Source organism: Pelophylax lessonae (assembly GCF_965119305.1).
Source record: "Pelophylax lessonae genome assembly, chromosome: 3".
NCBI lineage: Eukaryota > Metazoa > Chordata > Amphibia > Anura > Ranidae > Pelophylax > Pelophylax lessonae.
Genome location: NC_138770.1, coordinates 225,951,446 through 225,976,571, shown reverse-complemented (window position 1 = coordinate 225,976,571; position 25,126 = coordinate 225,951,446). Strand labels below are relative to the sequence as shown.

At 41.1% G+C, this 25,126-nt stretch overlaps 1 protein-coding gene across 1 annotated transcript in view; it reads right to left on the bottom strand.

The window, feature by feature from the left end:
- SLC9A9 (solute carrier family 9 member A9) overlaps positions 1-25,126 on the bottom strand; it is a 1,314,986-nt gene that overhangs the window by 507,939 nt on the left and 781,921 nt on the right. Inside the window, exon 12 of the mRNA XM_082249543.1 lies at positions 2,828-2,981. Within this exon, the coding sequence (XP_082105669.1) occupies positions 2,828-2,981 (154 nt within the window). The remainder of the gene's footprint in view (positions 1-2,827; positions 2,982-25,126) is intronic.

Sequence of the window (25,126 nt, the reverse complement as noted above, 5' to 3'; positions counted from 1 at the left end):
GCTCTGCTGTCATGGCAAAACCAGCCAGATGTTTGGGCCCCCCTCCTCCTTCCCCCACCACCGGGCCATTTACAAAGCGGAGCACACTTCGCGCATGAGCAGTAGGGAAATGGCTGTGAAGCCGCAAGGCTTGACTGCTGGTTTACCTTAGCTGAAATGGCAGCAGCACTCAAGAGCCAATTGAAAATTTGGCCTGGTGAAGACACCACTGGATTCATGGACAGGTACAGTGCCTTGCGAAAGTATTAGGCCCCCTTGAACTTTGCAAACTTTTGCCACATTTCAGGCTTCAAACATAAAGATATAAAACTGTAATTTTTTGTGAAGAATCAACAACAAGTGGGACACAATCATGAAGTGGAAAGAAATTTACTGGATATTTCAAACTTTTTTAACAAATAAAAAACTGAAAAATTGGGCATGCAAAATTATTCAGCCCCCTTAAGTTAATACTTTCTAGCGCCACCTTTTGCTGCGATTACAGCTGTAAGTCGCTTGGGATATGTCTCTATCAGTTTTGTACATCGAGAGACTGAAATTTTTGCCCATTCCTCCTTGCAAAACAGCTCGAGCTCAGTGAGGTTGGATGGAGAGCGTTTGTGAACAGCAGTTCTCAGTTCTTTCCACAGATTCTCGATTGGATTCAGGTCTAGACTTTGACTTGGCCATTCTAACAACTGGATATGTTTATTTGTGAACCATTCCATTGTAGATTTTGCTTTATGTTTTGGATCATTGTCTTGTTGGAAGACAAATCTCCGACCCAGTCTAAGGTCTTTTGCAGACTCCATCAGGTTTTCTTCCAGAATGGTCCTGTATTTGGCTCCATCCATCTTCCCATCAATTTTAACCATCTTCCCTGTTCCTGATGAAGAAAAGCAGGCCCAAACCATGATGCTGCCACCACCATGTTTGACAGTGGGGATGATGTGTTCAGGGTGATGAGCTGTGTTGCTTTTACGCCAAACATAACATTTTGCATTGTTGCCAAAAAGTTTGATTTTGGTTTCATCTGACCAGAGCACCTTCTTCCACATGTTTGGTGTGTCTCCCAGGTGGCTTGTGGCAAACATTAAACAACACTTTTTATGGATATCTTTAAGAAATGGCTTTCTTCTTGCCACTCTTCCATAAAGGCCAGATTTGTGCAGTATGCGACTGATTGTTGTCCTATGGACAGAGTCTCCCACCTCAGCTGTAGATCTCTGCAGTTCATCCAGAGTGATCATGGGCCTCTTGGCTGCATCTCTGATCAGTCTTCTCCTTGTATGAGCTGAAAGTTTAGAGGGACGGCCAGGTCTTCATAGATTTGCAGTGGTCTGATACTCCTTCCATTTCAATATTATCGCTTGCACAGTGCTCCTTGGGATATTTTAAGCTTGGGAAATCATTTTGTATCCAAATCCGGCTTTAAACTTCTCCACAACAGTATTTCGGACCGGCCTGGTGTGTTCCTTGTTCTTCATGATGCTCTCTGCCCTTTAAACGACCTCTGAGACTATCACAGTGCAGGTGCATTTATACGGAGACTTGATTACACACAGGTGAATTCTATTTATCATCATTAGTCATTTAGGTCAACATTGGATCATTCAGAGATCCTCTCTGAACTTCTGGAGAGTGTTTGCTGCACTGAAGTTAAAGGGGCTGAATAATTTTGCGCCCCCAATTTTTCAGTTTTTTATTTATTTGTTAACAAAGTTTGAAATATCCAATAAATTTCGTTCCACTTCATGATTGTGTCCCACTTGTGGTTGATTCTTCACAAAAAATTCCAGTTTTATATCTTTATGTTTGAAGCCTGAAATGTGGCAAAAGTTCGCAAAGTTCAAGGGGTCCGAATACTTTCGCAAGGCACTGTATACCATAGTTTGTAGACGCTATAACTTTTGGGCAAATTAATCGATATACGCTTATTGGGATTTTTTTAAATCAAAAATATGAGGCAGAATACATTTTGGCCTAAAGTTATAAATACATTTGATTTTCAATTTTATTTTTTTTTTCATTGGATAAGTTATATATATATTTTTTTTATATTATATATATATTTTTTTTTTTCTAAATTGTCAGTTTTTTTTTTTTTTTGCTTATACCCCAAAAAATAAAAAAAAAAACAGTGGTGATCAAACACCACCAAAAGAAAGCTATATTTATGGGGAAAATTGTATACATTTTGTTTGGGTACATCATTGCAAGACCGCGCAATTGTCAGTTAAAGTAATGTGCCGTATAGAAAAAAATGGCCTGATCATGAAGGGGGGTAAATCTTCTGGAGGTCAAGTATTTATTAGTATTGCACTGGGGTAGAAGATAAGACAGTCTTATACCCTGTCCAAGCATGAACACTACTGCTAAGACTGGACAAACGACAGAAAATACTGGACAAATAGTATTTCTTAACAGATAACTTTGCATTACAATAACAATTCAAACATAGAAATTCAATTCATTATGAATGTGGACTAATGACTGATTCTCTTTAATTTAACAAACTGTACCAACAACTTTATGATACACAAGCATGATTAAAGCAATACTTATACTATCAATATAAAATAGAAGGACTCCAATATTACTATGGTTGTTGCCACAATTAGCTTTATCTTCACCACATAAAGTTACTGATAACTGAAATTTGCTTTTTTTTTTTTTTTTTTACAGCACATAACCGCTCCTGCATTATAATTACATAAACGTTATAGTTATACCATAAAACCCTGATTGTTTACATAAAATGATAATGCATTTTATATTAATCAGCAGAATATCAAAGCATAAAAAACAGGAATATCTTTTTCCCACAGGGAATCTATACAGTACTGACCTGATCTGTAGCCATGCGAGCATTGGTGTGGTCCCCCCTCCAAATACCCACACTGTAAAGAAAACGACCAACAGTGTTGTGGTAAACATTATTTGCTTGGGCTGAGTCTCTGTGTCTCGAATTGCTAGAGCAAAGGCTATTGCTCCACGTAAACCTGCAAAAAAGAACAATTACGAGATTTTAAAGAAAACTTTGCTATAAAAACTCTTCAGAGAGCACATCCCACCAGCAAAGTGGCTCTATTTTTCCTTCTAGGGTTCATATTGTGCATTTGGTTGCCCTGCTATGTATATCCCCATGACTTTGGGTATCCTCCATGGGACAGTAGGCAGGATTTTATATTCAGCTTACTCACTAAAATTAAAGGCAGACACCTGTAAATTTGGAAAATAATTGGCCGCGGCCGTTTATTATTGGTTTTAAAACTTTATTAAATATATAATAAAAAACATAAAACACTCTTACTCTTAACAACCCAGCCACCACGGCTCAGGCTGCATAAATAAGTATTTCAGATAAAATCATCACTTCCAATAAATTCAGTAAAACAGTCCTTCTCTGCTAACGCAAAGGTGACCCACCACATAAAAACAGCCGCGACAAGGGAGGGAGGGATGGGGAACACCACAGGTATGCCTTCTGAGGCGAATGAGCCCCACTGAGACAATCTCCTCCTTATATAGAGCCCCCAGGGAGCTCTAGAAGCTTCTACAGCTGACACGTGCCCCTATAGGTGAGCCCTGTCACCTGCAGTGACACGTGACCTCCCACTCCAGCTGATTACCTCAGGATAGCCTTCTTCCCTGAGGAAAAAAGGAGGAAAATTCTAAATGACCTAAGCCTGACCTCCTTCCCGCCACTCTCCCATGAGAAAAAGGGGGCCTATCCAGCCTTCCCTTTTCCTCTCATTCTCAAAACAAAACTCTATGTAAACAGCTAAAAACCCAATTGAAATATATTCTGAACTTTTTTACATACCAAATAATTTTGAACTCTCTGCACGCTGTCTTGTGAACCAGATACACCCACCATACACAGGGCTGCTGTTAGAAATCACGGGGCCCCGTACAGACTACCTGGCAGGGCCCCCCCCAAGAAAATCTTAAAGATATATTTAGCTAAAATTACAACAAAATCACTATTAGCAGACACAAATATAACATAACTCGCATAATTCCTGCTAAATCTAAAAAAAAAAACTATGTTAAATAAAAAAGAAGATGAGATGAGAAAAATATACAGGCTGGGCAGTTGGGGCTCAGTTATCAGAGAGAGAGAAACAAAGTTACAATTTACAAATAAACTCCTGAGCAGAGATAAGTGCTGGGAGGGGGGCCCACACAGGGAGGGGGATTAGTGAGGGACAACTGTCTCTTTCGCAACAGATAAAAGCTGATAGCAGGGAGAGGGACAGATCAGATTCAGGTGCTGGAGAAAGAGATTTCTGTATTTGTTGTCCATCACTAATCCCCCTCTCTGTGTGGGCCCCCCTGTGTGCTCGGGCCCCCTACAAGAGGGCTGGTGGCCCCCCCTATCAGCGGCCCTGACCATACATAACAGTCAGGTCTATGACCTACACTTCACCAGCAGAAAAGCTTGGTAAACTACACACCCCAGTCTGTTGACTGGACAATAAAGTAGAAGTCACATACTGATGAGGTCATCCCACATAGGAAAATGGTTCCTACTGCAGTCCTAGAGACCTGTTGAAGTCACCAAGAGTTATAACGATTCCTTCTTGTCCCATGGTACACATTTTTGTGTATTTCCACATTTATGTCTTAACGTTATACAAACACACTGTTTATTATACACTGTCCCTTCTACTCATGTCTATAGATAATGGCACTGTAGTGATTTTAATTAAAAAAATCGAAGTACCTTTTTACTAATCGATATTCAGCTGTCCAGATGTTTCCTTCAGCCCGTCTGCAGGGAAACATTGGCAGGAGGAGTTTCTAGTTCTTTGCTACTAGTCGCATGTTCAAAATAAAAAAAACAGCCTTTGGAATACAAAGTAAAAATGAAAATAAACTGTTTTAAATTGCCATACAAATATATAATTTAAATTAAATCTTTATTATTTTGTGGAATTAAGATGGTGTGAGCAGATTTCTGTCAGTCACAGGCTGTGTTACGGCCCTCCAGCCTGTGTCTTAGAATAAGAGGGAGGTGAAGCAACCAATAATCTATATGTAATATCTCACCTCCATTATGTTTAGCAGATTAGTAGGCAAGGAGGGAGGGAGTGGGCTGTCACTTACCACTGTGTATACGCCTACATGTGTGAATCTATAATCACATGGGTTGCTCACATGTGATAGGGAGGAAATGCTCCGCATAGAAGTGTAATGTTCCGGTACCTCTGGTACCCTTGTCTCCATATTTCTCCTCTCCTAATTGCGTCCCATCTTGTGTAACAAGGGACGCATATACCTTTAAGACCGGATGACATCATTGCCGAGCGCCGCTATGAGCGGCTATTTCAATCGCCGGTTTGCTCTCACTCATCGCTCGTTCAAACCCACATGTTCATCGCACCTACGCCTGAGAAGTCGGAGCTGCTGACATACTTCCCTTGCTGAACTGAAGCCGGAAACCTCGCTGGTGATCCGTATCTCGCTACGGGATCACCCCTCTCCAATGGACACTGTTATTCCTAAACCTATCTAAGTGATAAGTACCCCGCAGGGGATTCTTGCTAACCAATCTCCTACTGTCATCTACTGCAATTACCAAGACTATCTGTATCTATCTATTCACTATCATCTGCATAGACTGTTAACTCTTGGGACTACCTTCAACTATCCTTGCACTAGGTTACTCTGTCTAAGTATACTCCATCTGTGTCCTCTTACCATCTGCACTATACTTGACATCAGAACCTATCTGCTTTACCATCACCTGCAACTCTCCTAATACTACTTCTAGTGCTCACCATACAATAGCCTGTCTCTCATCTATATATCCTCATATACTCTATCCCTCCATTAAACATCTATTAATATATATATATAGTATATAACAGGCTGTACACGGTGATGAAGTCCTGAGAGTTGGATATGTTGTTCAACAGATTCTCTACAAGGCTACTGAGTGTAATAATTCTGCAGCTGTAAATCCATCCACTAACAAAAACGCATGAACGTTACAAGAAGCTCACTGAAAACTGAGCATGTGCAGAGTTGCCACCACAGCTTCAAAATCCCTAGCTGAATTGGAGACACGAACAGAAGGTGGTGATAGAGAGCAGTGGCATTAATGAGGTTTTTTGCAGAATACCGAAAACGAACCTCATAGAGACTGAGTAAGTATGAATAGCATGTTAATACACAATTTATTGATAGCTTTTTATGATGTGGACATTTTAGTGATCATTTGGGGGGTGATTTACTAAAACTGGAGAGTGCAAAATCTGGCATGGTGAGCAAGAGGTGTCATTCAAAGTAAAAGGGACCCTACTATGTTTCAAAATGAACAGCACCTTAATGCTTTCTAAAGTGAAAGGCAGCACAATGCAATAGGCTTAGTTGCGTGCTTTAACTTACATTATAGTATTATGTCATTTGTGCTGACAGAGGGGGAGGCAGGTGGGTGGTTGTGCTGGAGGGGTGCAGTAGAAAAGGGGCAGATGCAGGTTTGACCATTATCCCAGTATCTTGTTTTAGAGCCGGAGGAGCACTTTCTTGTAAAAGCAATTCAAGCGGCTAAATAGCAACTGGGTTGCTTTTAAAAGTGCTGGGAGTAGGTGCCGCTGTCCTGTCCCGTTGCGATTCTGATGGCTGGCCATAGAGCTATATTTCATCACTTTTGTAAACAAACCATTAGTGGTTTGTAAAAGGCATCGGACCATACCAGTCTTGATATGATCCAAAGCCTTTAAGGGTAGAAGAGACATCTGGAGTCTAATAGACCACAGATGTCTCATTAAAGATGACCTGTCACTGTCTGTGTAAAAATAAAAACAAAATTAATAAATTTTAAAAAATACTTTTATTCGCCCCCATTCCCCCGTGCTTGCGCTCAAAGGTGTATGTACGAGTCAGTCCCACGTCGTACATAAAAAGTGATAGCACCACACATGTGAGATATCACTGTGAACATCAGATTGAGAGCAATAATTCTAGCACCAGACCTCCTGTGTAAATGTACAGTGGTAACCTTAAAAGGCTTTCTAAGCATTGCCTATGGATAATATAATTTAGGCAATTTGTCGCCGCTCCATGGACATGCACAATTTTAAAACATGACTTGTTTGGTATCTATTTTCTTTGCATTACATCATCTTTTATATTTTACCAAAGAATTGGGTATTATATTGTGTTGTTGTGCATTAAAATTCATTAAACTGCATTTTTTTCAGAAAAATTGTGTTTGAAAAACAACTGCGGAAATACGATGTGACATAAAAAACAGCAACACCCACCATTTTATTCCCTAGGGCCTCTATGTAAAAAAAATATATATATATATATAATGTTTGGGTGTTCCAAGTAATTTTCTAGCAAAAAAATACAGATTTTTACATGTATATGAGAAGTGTCAGAAAAAGGTCTAGTCTTTAAGTGATTAAGTGCCTATTTACAATGATCTATTGTGGTATGTGCATCTAATACTATAAAGTATGTTAACCCCTTGGCACCGGCTTCCGCTGGCCTTTAGGGGTTTGGCATTACGGGAGGCGGGTGGGGCTTGTGACCAATGTGATTGGCTGTCATGGCGGTCACATGATTGGAAAACTCCCGATTGTAAGAAGCGATCAGGAACCTTTCGTGAGCTGCCGGTCACTGTGTTGGGAGTGTGCAAAGCGCGTGCTCTCAGGACAGCTTTGTCGGCACTAATGCACACAAATATGCGGCCCCTCTGCACCAAGGCCTGACTACCGAGAGGCAGAATATTTGCATGCAGTCGAAGCCGAGGGGTTAAAGTATGCAACTAGACCTACTGCATTGCGGTGCCGTTCATTTTGAATAGCATTGACCTCTTGTTGACCGCCGCACGACTATTTACATGAGAAGTCAGCCCCTCATAGGCAAAGCGACGTAAGTCTACGTCGCTAGCCTGTGAGGCTCTAGGGAGCGAGCGTGCGTCGCCGGAGGTGCGCTTCCGCTTGCTCACGGACCCCCCCCCCCCTGCGCGTGTGCCCGGCGGACCCGATAAAGCGGGAGAAAGGCAGGCGGCTAATGTAAACACAGCCGCCTGTCATTCTCCCCTGTGTAAGAATGGAGATCATACGGTTCTACTATGTAGGACCGTTGATCTCTGTTCTTACACCAGTAGCCACAGCCAATCACAGTTAGAAACATGCCCCTAGGGACACACTTAACCCCTCCCTCTCCAATAAAGTTAACCCCTTCCCTCCCAGTGTCATTTTTACAGTAACAGTGCATATGTATAGCACTGATTACTGTAGTAATGTCACCGGTAACCCCAAAAGCGTCAAAAATGTCAGTCAAGGGTCCGATCTGTCCGCCGTAATGTCGCAGTCCCGCAAAAAAAATCGTAGATCGCCGCCATTACTCGTTTAAAAAAAAAAAACAACAAAAATGACAAAAATCTTTCCCTTAGTAAACGCAATAACTTTTGCGCAAACCAATCAAAATACGCTTTTTGTGATTTTTTTTTACCAAACATATGTAGCAGAAAACAAATTGGCCTAAAATGTTAAAAAATTTTGATTTTTACATTTTTTTGGGGGAATTTCATATAAAAAAATGTGAAAAATATTGTTATTTTTGCAAAATTGACGCTCTTTTTTTGTTTATAGCACATGATCAAAAAATCGCACAGGTGATCAAATACCACCAAAAGAAAGCTCTGTTTGTGGGAAAAAAAGGACATGAAATTTGTTTAGGTACAGCGTCGCACGACCGCGCAATTGTCCGTTAAAGCAACGCAGTGCCGAATCGCAAAATAGGTCCTGGTCAGGAAGGGGGTAAAATCTTCCCCGGGTTAAGTGGTTAATGAGCTGTTCATTTTGAAAGATAGTAGATGCCATTCTCTGACACCTCAGCTCACCGAGCCAGTCCACAATAATTAACGCATGTTTTAGCATGCCATATCACACATGGCGCAACCATTTTTGGGTTGTGATGTGCTGTGTTGACCTAAATGCTGCACATACTGTAAATTAAATCCACAATATGGCAAACTTCCCAATTTTTTCAGATGGGAACGAGAGACACCTATTAGTAAAAGTATGTAGGGATAGGACAATAAAAAAAAAGGTTACTTAAACCCACAAGTGCTTTTTTTCTTTTTTACCCCTACTATTCCTTTATATTGGCTTTTGGAATTTACAAATGCAGCAATTTAGAAATTGGATGAAAGGTTTAGGGAAACACTTTTTGAAAGATAAAAAGTGCATATTATATATAACTATATAATGAGGAGGAAAGAGGGACTTTGTTCCAAATCAGGGACAGTCCCTCAAAATCAGGGACAGGTATGAATACGGTGCCTTGGTAATCCATTCAAATATAAATTGACGAGTGGGCTGCCTTACCATAACACACATTAACACACATGCAGGAACACAGCAGGACAATGTGAATGGACCTTAAATGGGAAAATCTGACTGGTTGCTATGTGGAAGTACCGGCGTGTATATTGTAAGCTTTGATGAGGCCTGTGTTCAACTAAATCCACTTCAGACAAAGCAGTAGATGCAGTTGTCTCATACATTTACCCACTGCACTTTTTCTAAATCAAACAGTAAAGCGCAAAATGTACCAAAATCAAACAAAAAGGAATTCATCTTTCATTAATATGATTACAGTAAAATTTAATCGGATTAGAGTTCTATTGGTTTTTGTTATTGCCCTACTGAATAAATCAGATCTTCACCATAGTAACAGGAACTAGTAGGATGGCTGATAAGGAAATGCAGACTGGCATTCTAGCATTTGTCAGGTCTGAGTGTATTTTGGGCCTGTCTGAGCTTCTGTGTGTTTCTCTCCCTCCTTCTGCTTGGTGTTGGCAAAACAACATTTAGAGTAGCCTGTACACATTCTGCTTATAAGCACCAAAGTGGTAATAAGATTGCTGCAGTGCCAGTACATAGACATCACAGCTGTACCCTGCTCGTCACATATACAAAGGCAGGCTGCTGTGCTGATTTTATACCCAGCCTGGCCTGTTCATAAGAATCTAGCCTGCCTGGTTCATAAATTATTCATCTACCCATCATGTGTTGAAAATAAACAAATATAGTTATACATATGCATGACATTTTTGGGTTCACTGGGAGCTGCATGGTTAAATTAAAATACATACATTTTCCTCTCAACTGAAAATAACTAATAAACCTAGAACACAATAATTCTCAGTAAAGCATAACTAATGTAGCTTCCAGGATTGTATGAAAAATGCTAGAATTTAACGACTGGAGTGCAATCAGTGCAAACATGCACTTGATTAACATTTACAATGTAAATTAGGCTGGAAAATGTAAACATTAGAGCGCATCCATGTATCACAAATTGGTAATAATAACACACAGAAAAAACATGCAGCACTTTAATATTTTGCCAACACATAGCGTGGATCATATATATTATGTATATTGGTTTTATAAAGAGAATGGTCTGTAAAATATACAGAGGTGACATGGTGTGGTTTGTTGTGCATGAAGCAGAAAACGCATGCACTCACTAAAATATCCTTATCTCACTGTGTCTTCTAAATCAGCATCTGTGAAAAACAACAGATCTATGCATATTTATATACTAAGAACCTGAAAGAATAACCTGTACTTCATACAAAATGACACCAACATGAACTGTGGCAAATATTACTGTATCCCTACTTAAGGTTGATTTGATATACAAGTTGGCTGAGGGAAATGAAACAATTAGTAGATTTAAGTGGGATACACAATATAAGAAAATCTGGCCAATGATCGTCCAATCTTCCTCGTTGTTTCACAGCATATTGAAACTGATAAACGAACGTTCATACAAATATTCTTGTACAACAAAGGATTTTTTTTTTGTTGTTCATTGTTTCTGATAATTTTCAGATTTTTTCAGATTTTTCTAGTACTAAAATTGTACAAAAATGGTACATATTAATAGAAAATCATTCGTTCTGTTCCCATATGAGAAACATTTTGGAAGTTTGTCCATTCTGGATTTTTCATACGAAAAGTCAGAATTGGCCATTGAAAGTTGTGTACGAAAATCGTAAGAAAGTTATTTGTATGAAAATACTTGCCCGATTTTCTCATAGTGTGTATGAGCCTTTACCTTTTAAGCTTCATGCACACAGGGCTTAAAGTGACATTAAAGGTTAATATAAAAAACAAAAAAAACAAACATATACTTACCTGCTCTTTGCAGTAATTTTGCACAGAGCAGCCATAAACCTACTCTTTTTGGGTCCCCCACTGGTGCTCCTGGCTCCTCCTCCTCAGCCAGTGCCCCCAATAGCAAAACACTTGGACTCCTATGCCCTGCTCTATGCGTCTATAAGACACACCGAGCCACGGCTCGGCCTTGCCCCCACTCTCTCCTCATTGGCTCACTGGCTGTGACAGTAGCAGGAACCAATGGCTCCCGCTTTTGTCTCAGCCAATGGGGGAATGAGAGATCTGGGAGAAATTCCAGCTCTTGTGCACATAGCTGGATTGAGAGGGAGCTCACGTGAATATTAGGGGGGGGGGCTGGGGGCAATGCACACAGGTGTTTTTTTTATTTTTTTTTATTAGAAATCATAAAGGTAAAAAACCTTGAGCTTTTAAAATCACTTTACCCAATTGAAGACCAGGCCTTTTTCTGACCTTTGTTGCTTAGAAGTTAAATTACTTAGAACCCCCAAACATTATAAATATTTGTTTTTAGCAGAGACCCTAGAGCTGTGATGGCGAACCTTGGCACCCCAGATGTTTTGGAACTACATTTCCCATGATGCTCATGCACTATGCAGTGTAGATGTGCATCATGGGAAATGTAATTCCAAAACATCTGGGGTGCCAAGGTTCTCCATCGCTGCCCTAGAGAATAAAACAGTGGTCATTGCAAGCATTTATATCACACTGTATTTGCGCAGCAGTCTTCCAAACGCAATTTGTTTGGGAAAAAGTACACTTTTTTGAATTTAAAAAAAAAGAAAAAAAACAGTAAAGTTATCTCAATTTTTTTGTATAATGTGAAAGATGATGTTACGCTGTATAAATAGATACTAACATGTCAAGCTTCACATTTGCGCACGCTCATGGAATTGCGACTAAATACAGTACTTAAAATTCAACGCTTTAACTTTTTTTACAGGTTACCTGTGTAGAGTTACAGAGGAGATCTTGAGCTAGAATTATCTCGCTCTAATGATTGCGGTGATAACTCACCTTTGTTGTTTGAGCACTGTTTACATTTGCAAGCGTGACTTACATATGTGTTTGCTTCTGCAGGTGAGCATGGAGGGATGAGGCGCTTTAATAAAAACTTTTTCTTATATCATTTCTTTTTATTTTTACACTGTACCTTTCATTTTTTTTTTTTTATTGCTTTTTTGCTGTCACAAGGAATCTAAACATCCCTTGTGACAGTAATAGGCAGTGACAGGTACTCTTTATGGAGGTATCTGGGGTCTATAAGACCCCAAACCCCTCCTCTGCACTTGAAAGCATTCAAAATGCCAAGATTGGCCTTTTTGAATACATTAAAATTTTTAAAACTGGCGCCTTTAAAATGCTTAGCAATATTGGTTGTCACTACAAGAAAGCCAATCGTTGGCTCTAAAAAATGGTACGGGGATGATGCCTACAGCTGCTGGCATAATGCTGGTACAACCACTTGAAGCAAAATGACATACAGGTACGTGATTTTGCAACACGCCGTTTTACAAGCGATTGACTTTATTTTTTTCAGTCTCTCAACATATCTCTTTGTTAACCTATGTGACCATGTACACATAAGAGTTTACGGATGTATTCGAAGAGAGTTTAAAAGCTGTAAAAAATTCACTAGCTCATTCAGGAGAGGAGCTTTTTGGAAGAAAGAACACTGAATGTGCCTAAACACGAGTAAATGTGTCTTTCTAAACTAGTGATCGACCAATATCGTTTATTTGTTGCTGATACCGATATTTTGGCCATTGCATATCGGTAATGGCCAATATTTTTGTACATTCAATTTTTTTTTTTTATCCTTCCTCTGCACTTAAAAGAATTCAAAATGCCAAGTATGGCTGTTTTGAATGCTGTCATTTTTTTAAATCTTGTGTCGAGTATCCGGAAGGGATGTCATGACATCACTTTCAGGTTTTTGCATGGAGACCCGATCAGAGCCGAATGCGGCTTTGATTGGGTCTTAGGCGGCCGTGCAGGCTGGTTGCCCGGGCGAGCCGCGGAAGGCAGCGGGAGGAGGAGGACGTCTCCTCCCGCTCCTTGTAATGACAGCCGAGCGGCTTCTCAGTCGCATCGGTTGTCATTACAAGACAGCCGACCGTCGGATGCCGGTTTTGGGGTGATGCCTCAAGCTGCAGGCATCTCTCCGGTACAAGCACTTTCCCAAAATATTGGCAATATTGATCACCTTGGTGGCCGATTCCAATATATCGGGGAAAGTGCATATCGGCCCCCCCGATATATCAGCTTTGCCGATAATCTGTCGATCCCTAATCTAAACGTGCCTAAACACTAGGCATGTTTAGCATTTCACCGTTCATTCATTCCACTAGCCAGAAAAAAATATTATTCTGGCCAGTGGAATGAATGAGCACCCAAATGCTTGATGTGTTTACACCCATCTAAACGTTTTTGCAAAATGTGGCTTTAGGCACAATTTATACGTTTTTTTCCTACCAGGAGCAAGGTTGTCCAGGGGAGAAAAATAACATCCTGTGTGCATGAGACCTTAAACCCAAGTGCCATTTTTTTCCAGTTGGAGTTGTCATAGCATTTTTCAAGGATGTTGAACAAAATAGTAAGAGCCTCTGTTGAGTCATCTGGATCCCCCAATGTCCTCTTTGGCCATTGGACAGCTTCTAATTGTGTAATTCCTGCACATGCACACAGGAGTTGCAATGAGGTTTATTTACGAAAGACAATCAGACAGTGCACTTTGCAAAGTGCAGTGGCATTCTGCAAGAGCAGTTGCTCCAGAGCTTAGTAAATGAGCAGAAGCTCTGCTGACATCCATCATCCAATCATGTACAAGCAAAAATGCATTTTTTTTCCTTGAATGTGATTGGGTATACTTTGCAAAGTGAAGCTTTACCTCATATACTAAGCTCTGGAGCAACTGCACTTTGCAAAGTGCACAGTCTATTTGCCTTTAGTAAATCAACCCCAGTGTCCCTAGCACATAGCCCTAGCACACTATTGGCATCTGTAAGATCCTGGGAATAAACCAGAATTACCTCTAGCCCTAAGCATACGCCACAGGCAGTGTGTAATATATACCGAACTGCTGGAAGTGGGCAGATGCAGTTTGTGGCAGGAGCGATTCGCATGTCTCTAGCAGTCTGCTAGAGTAAAAGGTTTTCTGTAACTGTTTATAAAGTGTTAGCTGGAGTTCAGCCTCAGTTTGTTAGTCAGGTCTATCTAATTCTGCTAGTCTAAAGCAGGCCAAAGATGAGTCATTTTTTCCATTCAACCAGCAGGTTGATTGAAAAACAAAAAGACTCAGTTCCCCCATCCACACATTTGAGGTGGAAGGGGGATCCTCTCGCTGAGCCTTTGTATTCTCACAGCAGGGAGACTTCTTTGCCATCAGAATTCACTGATGAATGTTGCCAGCTATAGTATGTGATGCTGATCGAGCTAGGAAAATCCAACAGGCTGGTTGTACAGAAGCCAGTTGGTAGATTGACTTCTGTACAACAAGCCTGCCCATGCATGGATTGAAACTCAGCTGGTCCCCGCTGAACCGGCCAACTTTTGATCCATGTATGGCCGCCTTAACACTACACTTCCTCTGACTGACAATGCTGCTGTCTAAAGGTGTTTGCTTTACTACTTCATCCAGAATGTGGATACCCTAAGGCAGGCAGTGTATTACTAGCTGCATCACCAGATAAAATAAAGGAAAAAAGGCCATGAAAACAATGGTAGACACTACGTCCAAGGATTGGTTAGCTGCAAAATATTACATTTTTGTTTTTGGGTTTAATATCACTTTAAGTTCCACTTTTAAAGTGAATATTCACTTTGTTAGTAAATCAACTCCAATGCATTAAAGTAAAGTGTTTTATATAAACCAAATATAAACGCATTACAGGATGTCCTTTTCAGTAGAGTAAGTACATTAAAGCAGTTATTTTAGAAACAAAACCTGCAACCAATAGAAGCTCTGTAATTTGTTTGGTGAATCTTTACACTATCACATATTAACAATATTATTACAATTCATGTAATAATGTAAAGAATGTAAAAAATCCTTAGCGCTTCAAAATAAAGAGATGGACTAATGTATTATACTCATAGTCCAACCAGCAAGTGATTTCTGGAAGGATCCAAAAGAAAAGTATACAAAAATTGTTGCTGTAGGTACATTTCTTTTAAGAGTTTAGAATGCAGTCAGCAAGAAGTATGACAGCTAGGGACCAGCAATTATAATGGGCTATGTTCTATTCTGCCAAGATTGAGGTAATATTGTTCACCATAAAAACAGAGACACAGCTGTCAAATTAGAATAATGTGAGTAATGTAGGGTGATTTCTCAATAAACCTGTCAGAGTTTCTTTACGAACATAGACAAACTGTGATATAAGTAATTACTGCTAAACCCTCCTGTGTTGATATCATAACACAGTCACGCTGTGTTGTTTAGCTGGAGTGTTGATTTTGGCTCTCCTCTAAATCAACAGAGTTTGAAAAGTTTTGAAATAGGTTGAACTTAATGGCCTTTTTTCAATCATAGTGACTATTTTACAATGCTGCTATGTGACACTTTCCTTGTTCTATCAGACAGAGATTCTTTTTAAAAGCTTTAATAGGATTCTGTCAGAAAAAAAAATATAGCAGCTGCAACTGCCAACTTATGGGACTGTCACTTTTATCCTTGCTTCAATACTTAAAGCAGCCTTTCGCAATCAAGTTTTTGTTGAACCCTAGGGGTTCCTCCTGAAGTTAATAGGGATTCCTTGAGCAGAGGCAGATTGATCACCTCCTCGATGAAGCCTACCTAGTTCTTGCTCCAACATCATTTAGCAAAGAAGCTTCTCTTCTCAATAATCACTGGCACCAATTATCATGTTAGCTGTCTGTAAGGATGGCATTCTTCCCACTAATGTAAGGGGCACTTACACAAAATGTAATGGGGCACTACACTGACCACCAATGTAAGAGGCATTCTTCTAACTGTGGCTAAATGTTATGGGGCCTATTTCCCACTGTGCCAATGTAATGGAGCTGTCGGGATTATTTGAGGTGATTAATTAAATAATAGGTAAAAAAAAATGGATTTAAAAAGCCAAGTATATTCCATATTATGCATATAAGATTCTGGACAGTGCAGCGTCCATCTTGTTTTTAAGGTGAAGGAGAGTTCATATGTTCATTTTCAAAATGTCTCTTACAAGCTTACAAGAGAGAATAGAGTTTCAACAGAGGTCTTCATATTCCTTTTATCGTAAATAAGATTTACATAGACACCTTTCAGATAAGATATAATGGTAGTGCCAGTCTGTCTATAAGTATTTAACAATGGACAATACCCCAGTATACTCTAGCAGACATTTAAAGATGAACTATATAAGTTTTTATAGATACATTATTATGTGTGAGAAGATATTAGCCATGATTATGTAATTATATTATGTAAGGCATTTACATATATATTTAGGAATGTTATATCACATTTTGGGTTTATATTCTTACAGTAGTAATCTTACTTAGAATTCTTTTTCTAATAAGTGTAAGAACCTATGTATCTCGTCACTAATTACCTCATTTCAGAGAAGTTTGTGTTTAAGTGTTCAAAGGTATCATAAATACCAGTCCTAGACGAGATGTCTGACAGCCTATGGCATGGTCAAATAAGTAATGGATTTTCACTAGCCAACAGGTCAATAAGGTCACTTTTAATAGTAGGCCATTGTGTATTGTGACGTATTCTAAGCACAAAATTTAATGAACAGTGCAATACTGCCTCCTGTAGACGAAATACCAGTTTTGGGATAGTTGAGATATTCCCATATAGAAATATTATATTGTATTTAAAATATAGTTATTGAAATGGCATTACTTGCCAAGGTGAATGATGGAGATACAGATGGACATTTATGTATGTACTGGGAGTATGGATAAAGTTTTATGTTGTGTTATATGATTAATCTTAAACATAGAGAAATCATCCTTTAATTTTATTATACGAACATTGAATTATCAGGAGAGGTGTGTCTATGACCTCACCAGTTAAGGTATAGAATATCCCAACCAATGGGAATAATGTTTCATCCCTCTGGGTTTAACTTATGGTAATTTTTATAGCCCTTTGTTCATACCATATAAAAGAACAGCCCAGATATGAGACACAACACACATTACACTGCCCATCATACAATACACATACATCACACACACTACTACATCCATCTATAGACTCATCCAGACATACTCCATCTTGATCCATCATTCATCTGAAACTTTGAGGGACACCAAACGAAACTCCTCCCTCACTGGCATCCATCTTAAGACTCTGGTAATGACCATTTGAAGCTAGCCACCATCTTAAGTGTGGTAAATATGCCTTGCTATGTTATTTGATTTTATTCAACAATATTGTTTATTCCTTCCTTATATGTTTTATATTGCATATTTAAGGGTAATAAGATTACAATCCCAGCCGTATAAACCATAGTATATTTTTCTCTAAAAAGCTGATTTTTGTTTTTATACATTTTTATTAATATCAGATTTAGCGCATTATTGCAAATTAAGTCTTCCGTTTTGCATCGCTTATTCTTACTCCATCTGCAGTGCAGTGTTAATTTCGTCGACTAAAACCGACTAAAACGTTTTCGTCTACTAAATGAACACAATTTTAGTCGACTAAAATACGACTAAAACTAAAACAATTCAGATGACTAAAATACGACTATAACTAAAATGGCATTTTAGTCATAAGACTATAACTAAAACTAAATTGAAATTTGCTGCCAAAATTAACACTGGTGTAGTGCTGTGCTAGTGCATGCTCAAAGCTTAATATCATAAATAATAACATATTCGATTTTTCACTCCAGGACCAGCAGTAGTATATCATGAATTTGGAAATTGTAGAGAAATGCTTAAATAATGCACTACAATTGAACTACAGTGGGTACGGAAAGTATTTAGACCCCCTTAAATTTTTCACTCTTTGTTATATTGCAGCCATTTGCTAAAATAATTTAAGTTCATTCTTCTTCCTCATGAATGTACACATGGCACCCCATACTGACAGAAAAACACAGAATTGTTGACATTGTTGCAGATTTATTAAAAAAGAAAAACTGAAATATCACATGGTCCTAAGTATTCAGACCCTTTGCTCAGTATTTAGTAGAAGCCCCCTTTTGATCTAATACAGCCAGGAGTCTTTTTGGGAAAGATGCAACAAGTCTTTCACACCTGGATTTTGGGATCCTCTGCCATTCCTCCTTGCAGATCCTCTCCAGTTCTGTCAGGTTGGATGGTAAACGTTGGTGGACAGCCATTTTTAGGTCTCTCCAGAGATGTTCAATTGGGTTTAAGTCAGGGCTCTGGCTGGGCCATTCAAGAACACGGAGTTGTTGTGAAGCCACTCCTTTGTTATTTTAGCTGTGTGCTTAGGGTCATTGTCTTGTTGGAAGGTAAACCTTCGGCCCAGTCTGAGGTCCAGAGCACTCTGGAGAAGGTTTTTGTCCAGGATATCCCTGTACTTGGCCGCATTCATCTTTCCCTCGATTGCAACCAGTCGTCCTGTCCCTGCAGCTGATGCTGCCACCACGATGCTTCACTGTTGGGACTGTATTGGACAGGTGATGAGCAGTGCCTGGTTTTCTCCACATATACCGCTTAGAATTAAGGCCAAAAAGTTGTATTTTGGTCTCATCAGACCAGAGAATCTTATTTCTCACCATCTTGGAGTCCTTCAGGTGTTTTTTAGCAAACTCCATGCGGGCTTTCATGTGTCTTACACTGAGGAGAGGCTTCCGTCGGGCCACTCTGCCATAAAGCCCCGACTGGTGGAGGGCTGCAGTGATGGTTGACTTTCTACAACTTTCTCCCATCTCCTGACTGCATCTCTGGAGCTCAGCCACGGTGATCTTTGGGTTTTTCTTTACCTCTCTCACCAAGGCTCTTCTCCCCCGATAGCTCAGTTTGGCCGGACGGCCAGCTCTAGGAAGGGTTCTGGTCGTCCCAAACGTCTTCCATTTGAGGATTATGGAGGCCACTGTGCTCTTAGGAACCTTAAGTGCAGCAGAAATCTTTTTGTAACCTTGGCCAGATCTGTGCCTTGCCACAATTCTGTCTCTGAGCTCTTCAGGCAGTTCCTTTGACCTCATGATTCTCATTTGCTCTGACATGCATTGTGATCTGGAAGGTCTTATATAGACAGGTGTGTGGCTTTCCTAATCAAGTCCAATCAGTATAATCAAACACAGCTGGACTCAAATGAAGGTGTAGAACCATCTCAAGGATGATCAGAAGAAATGGAAAGCACCTGAGTTAAATATATGAGTGTCACAGCAAAGGGTCTGAATACTTAGGACCATGTGATATTTCAGTTTTTCTTTTTTAATAAATCTGCAAAAATGTCAACAATTCTGTGTTTTTCTGTCAGTATGGGGTGCTATGTGTACATTCATGAGGAAGAAGAATGAACTTAAATGATTTTAGCAAATGGCTGCAATATAACAAAGAGTGAAAAATTTAAGGGGGTCTGAATACTTTCCGTACCCACTGTACACCCATTCGATTATAGATGACCAAAATGAGTTTTAGTCGACTAAAATGTAAGCTGTTTTAGTCGACTAAAATGTACTGGAGTTTTAGTCGACTAAATACGACTAAAACTAAAACACTTGCAGAAGACTAAAATGGGACTAAAACTAAAATGCCATTTTAGTCCTAAGACTAAGACTAAAACTAAATTGACATTTGCTGCCAAAATTAACACTGCTGCAGTGGAATGACTTTCGGCTATGTGACTCACAGACAATTGCGGTCTGTTTATATAGAACATACATATGGTTTGTGCTATACCTGGAGAAATGGTAATCTTGCTTTCATCTTGCTTTCGTTTTGCTTTCACTTTGCTTTTAGTTTCACTTTCATTATTGAGCTAAACATCACATTGCATTGATTGTTTGAAGTTAGTAGTTTATGTAAGAGTTATGTTTTTGTGTCACTTCTTGTTTGATCATATATTGTGAATACATGTCTGGTGAATAAATATTTTATATATATTCCATACTGTAGACTGTACTCACTAAGATTGGTATATGCTTTTAAAAAGAAATTAATCAATTAAAAATAATTCACTACATATTGATTTGTGGAATAAGTGAAGATTCTCCTTCCTCATAGATCTTTGCTTATTAACCATAAATAGACACTGTTATATTCAGAGCAGTATAAATATTCTGACATAATGAAGTACGAGCGCGAGATATTATTATTAAATATTCTTACAGAGCACAATGCTGACTGCCAGTGTAAGGGGTGTTCTTCCCAAACGTGGGCAACTGGGTATTCTTTTTAAGGACCACCAGTGGTTTGGTGTGGTTAATGTGAGCCTTGGATATAGTCATTTTAGCAGGGGTTCCTTACAATAGCATTCTGAAAAAAAGGAGAGGAGGAACCCCCCTAATGGGACTTTAATGGTCTTTATCCTATTGGTTGTTGATAACCCAATGAGTTAAATATAGTACAAAAGGTAAAATGAATTCCATATTTATTGTTACAAAAAATAGAACATACAAAGGGTGGCTAGCCCTAAAAAGACTCCATCATAGGTTGTCAATGTATTCACAGACACTAATGCATATATGTGTGATTAGTGTGCAGCTATGTTGCTATATGAGTAATCTGTTCACACATATATGCATTAGTGTCTGTAAATACATTGACAACTTATGATTGAGTCTTTTTAGGGCTAGCCACCCTTTGTATGTTCTATTTTTTGTAACAATAAATATGTAATTCATTTTACCTTTTATACTACATTTAACTCATTGGGTTATCAACAACCAATAGGATAAAGACCATTAAAGTCCCATTAAGGGGGGTCCTCCTCTCCTTTTTTCCTGTTGTAACAGGGATGTGGGTCTTATCCTCCATTCACTAGCTGTTCCTTTTTTCCTTTTATATTAGCATTCTGAACTGGACCCTGGCACTGTTCAGCCCCTTGAGCCAATTTGTTTGTGTAGTGTTATTGCTCCAAACCGTGCCCAGGGCCAATTAATCAAACCACATCCGGGACCACCTGGAACAGGTGATCCCAGATGCAGTTCACTTCTGATCTGGTACAGTTTGCTGCAGTGTGAGTATAAACCAGTGAGTGAATAGGGAGGGGGGGCAAGTGGACCCTGGCACTGTTCACTTAAAGCTCCCAGTGTGGGCACACCCGAAAACATCACAGAGGCTGTCATTTCATCAGCTGAGTCACTTTTAAAATGTAATACTCAGGGGTGTGGCTTGGCTGTGGTCTAAGATGGCTGCCTAGACCAAGAGCTCAGGCATGTTGAGGCACTATTTCTGCTAATTTTGGCACCTTCCACTCTCAGCATGATGGTGAAGCTGGGCCGGAGTGCATCTGTAAGTCAGGCACTGTGGGATGCAGGAACCTAGCTAAGCGGGAACATTCCAGCATTGTTTGGAACAAGACCTCCGGCCTCCACTTCGCCCCAAGCCCGATCCCTGAGCAACGACTCGGAACCGACAGCAGGAGTGAGCTAATGTCAGGGGGCCACCATCATCTACTCTCCCCAGCCTCTTAGACCGCCACACTGTAGTTGCTGACATCAAATCTACCTTGGGGGGCAGCGATACCTGCGCTCCGCATGGATTGGAAGGCAACCACACTGCATGGTGCAGCCATCAAACAACTGCAGCGCACCTGGGACTCACATGTCACCCATCTCATAGAGATGCACAGGCATCTCCAAGACCTAAACAACCAGGGAAGAAGGCATAATATCAGAGGCTGCGGTCTCCCTGAACCAGTGGAGCCTAATGCCCTAGAATCCGCCATCATGGCTATTTTTAACAATCTACTGGAGCGGCCAGCAGACACACCAATTAACTTTGAAAGAATTCATAGAGCTCTCAGGACAAGAAGGCAAGCATCACGTACCTGATCAGAGGCCGAGGTGCTGAGAGGGCTTCCCTTGTGGCTAAGTGCAAGGCACCCATGGAGGTGGAGACAGGGAATGCTGTGCCCAAAGGAACAGGGGTCGCCAGCTGCGGCAAGCTCCGGTGAAGAGGTGACTGCTGTGGTTGTAGACACGTAGTGCGTGCTGAAATGCAGGATGCCTTGAAGGTGACTGGAGGAGGTAGCCAGGCGTGCGACAAGAGGGAGGTCAAGATCAAGCCAAGGGGTCAAACACAGTTCATCAAGCAGTAGAGGAGTCCGTAGGAGCAAGCCGGGGGTCATACACGGGAACAGCAGACTGGAGCAGAGTAGGTAAACAAGCCGATGGTCGGAGCCAGGAGGAGAAACAAGACAGATGAGACAAGCCGGGTCGGTAACAGGTAATCCAAGTAAACAGGAACAGAAACACAGGAAGCAGGAAACAGGAAGCTGAAGATCATCCAGCAACTAATGGCTGGAGCAGGCTGGTTTAAATAGGCCACTGGGCGTCGCTGCATTAGTGTGGGCGGAAGATCCAGCTCTCTTGTGGGAAGTTCCCTGACAGTGCCCCCCCCCCCCAAAGGGCAGCCTCCGGATGCCCAATTGGGCCTGCTTCTCAGGATGCTTGTTGAAAGATTCTCTAAGAAGTTTGGGGGCATGAACGTTATTTGCAGGCTCCCATGAACTTTCCTCAGGTGAATACCCTTTCCACTTAATCAGGTATTGGACCTGTCTTCCCCTCTTTCAGCAGTCTAGGATGGCCTCTGCCTCATACTCAAATTCCTCACCCACCGAGATGGGAGGTGGATCACCCCTTCCTGAGAAAGGGCCAGAAGAGGCAGACTTGAGCAAGGAGATATGAAAAACAGGATGGATCCTGTAGGAATCCGGTAAGGAAAGTTCGAAGGCTACAGGGTTGATTTCCTTCTTGATTTTGAAAGGGCCAATGTACCTTGGACCCAACTTCCGTGATGGGCAGGGTAGTTTGAGGTTTGCCGTGGAGAGCCACACTTCATCTCCCACTTTCAAGGCTGGATTCTCCTTTCTCTTCTTGTCATATGACCTCTTATAATCTTCCTGCGCTTTAAGCATGGTTGCCTGGAGGGTTAGGTAGTTCTCTTGGATAAAGGTTAATCTATCCTGAACCGCAGGTACCGTTGCTTCTGGTACAGAGTTGGGTAAAAAAGAGGAGTGAAAGCCGTAATTGGCCCAGAATGGGGATTGGTTGGTGGTGGCATGAATAGAGTTATTGTAAGCAAACTCTGCGCAGGGCAGTAAGGCCACCCAATTATCCTGTGAGAAGGAAGAAAAACAACAAAGTTATTGTTCCAACGTTTGATTTGTTCTCTCCGTTTGGCCATTGCTCTGGGGGTGATAGGCAGAAGATAGGCAAATCTTGATATCCAAAGCCTTGCAGAGGGCCCTCCAGAATCGAGAGGTGAATTGTACCCCCCTGTCCGAGACAATACTGTTTGGTACGCCGTGTAGCCTTACAATCTCCTTGATGAAGATATGTGCTGTGTCCATGGCTGAGGGAGTGCCCACCATAGGCAGGAAGTGTGCCATCTTTGATAAGCGGTCTACTACTACCAGGATAGTGGAAAAACCTTCAGAAGGGGGCAGTTCTACAATAAAGTCCATAGACAACATCCTCCAAGGCTGGTCCGGAACAGGCAGAGGTCTTAGCAAGCCCCAAGTCTGCGTGAGACTTCCTTTACTTCGGGTACAGGTCGTACAAGAACTTACATAGTCTTTGCAGTCCTGTCTAAGGTTGGGCCACCAATAGGAACGTTGGATCAGTTCTAATGTCTTGCGGACCCCAAAATGGCCTGCCAGCTGGTGGTCGTGGAACGTTTTAAGAACCTGGACTCTGGCTCCCTCGGGTACAAAAATCTTATCCCCGTGCCACAAAAGACCTTCCTGCCTTCTAAGTGTGGGGATTTCGGACTCAGGGCACCGGGCAGAAACCTGTTCCAGGGTGGACCTTAGATCAGGCTGGATAAGAAGAAAGTTCTGGCGAGACAGAATGGTGCTGGGGGTGGCAGTATTTGGGGTCTCAGGGAACATTCGTGACAGAGCATCCGCTTTACCATTCTTGGATCCTGGGCGATAGGTGAGGTGAAAATTAAACCTTGAGAAAAACAAGGCCCACCTGGCCTGTCGTGGTCTCAAGCGCTTGGCAGATCTGAGATACTCCAAGTTCTTATGGTCGGTGAATATCATAATTGGGTGCGCTGCACCCTCCAGGAGATATCTCCACTCCTCCAGAGCGACTTTGATAGCCAGCAGTTCCCGATCCCCAACATCATAGTTCCTTTCCGGCTGAGAGAGCTTTCGGGAGAAGAAAGCCACTGGATGCAAAAGTGCTTTAGGGCCCAGACGTTGAGATAGGACGGCCCCTGTGGCGACTTCAGATGCATCAACCTCCAGTACGTAGGGCAGGGTGGGGTCGGGATGCTGCAGGACAGGGGAAGAAGTGAATAACGCCTTTAATTTATCAAAAGCCTCTTGAGCCTCTTGGGACCACTGGAAGCGGCAGTGTTGGCGCGTTTGCTGGGTAATCGGGGCGATAATGCCAGAAAAGTCCTTGATGAACCTCCGATAGAAATTCGCAAACCCTACGAACCTCTGAATGCCCTTTTTGTCCGTGGGAGCTGGCCACTCCAGGACGGCAGATACCTTCTGGGGGTCCATGGCTACCCCATCAATGGAAATGATCAGACCCAAAAATTGTATAGAAGTCTTTTCAAAGGAACACTTCTCTGCTTTTGCATAGAGTCCGTGTACCCTTAGTGTGGACAGCACTTTCTTGACATGGATTCTATGTAGTTCCAGGGTAGGGGAGAAGACAAGAATGTCGTCCAGGTACACAATCATGAAGTTTTCCAGGTATTCTCTAAAGATATTATTCACGAAGTGCTGAAAGGTAGCTGGAGCATTACATAGACCAAAAGGCATAACCAGGTACTCAAAATGCCCAAAATGTGTTCGAAAGGCTGTTTTCCATTCATCGCCCTCGCGAATGCGTACTAGGTTGTAG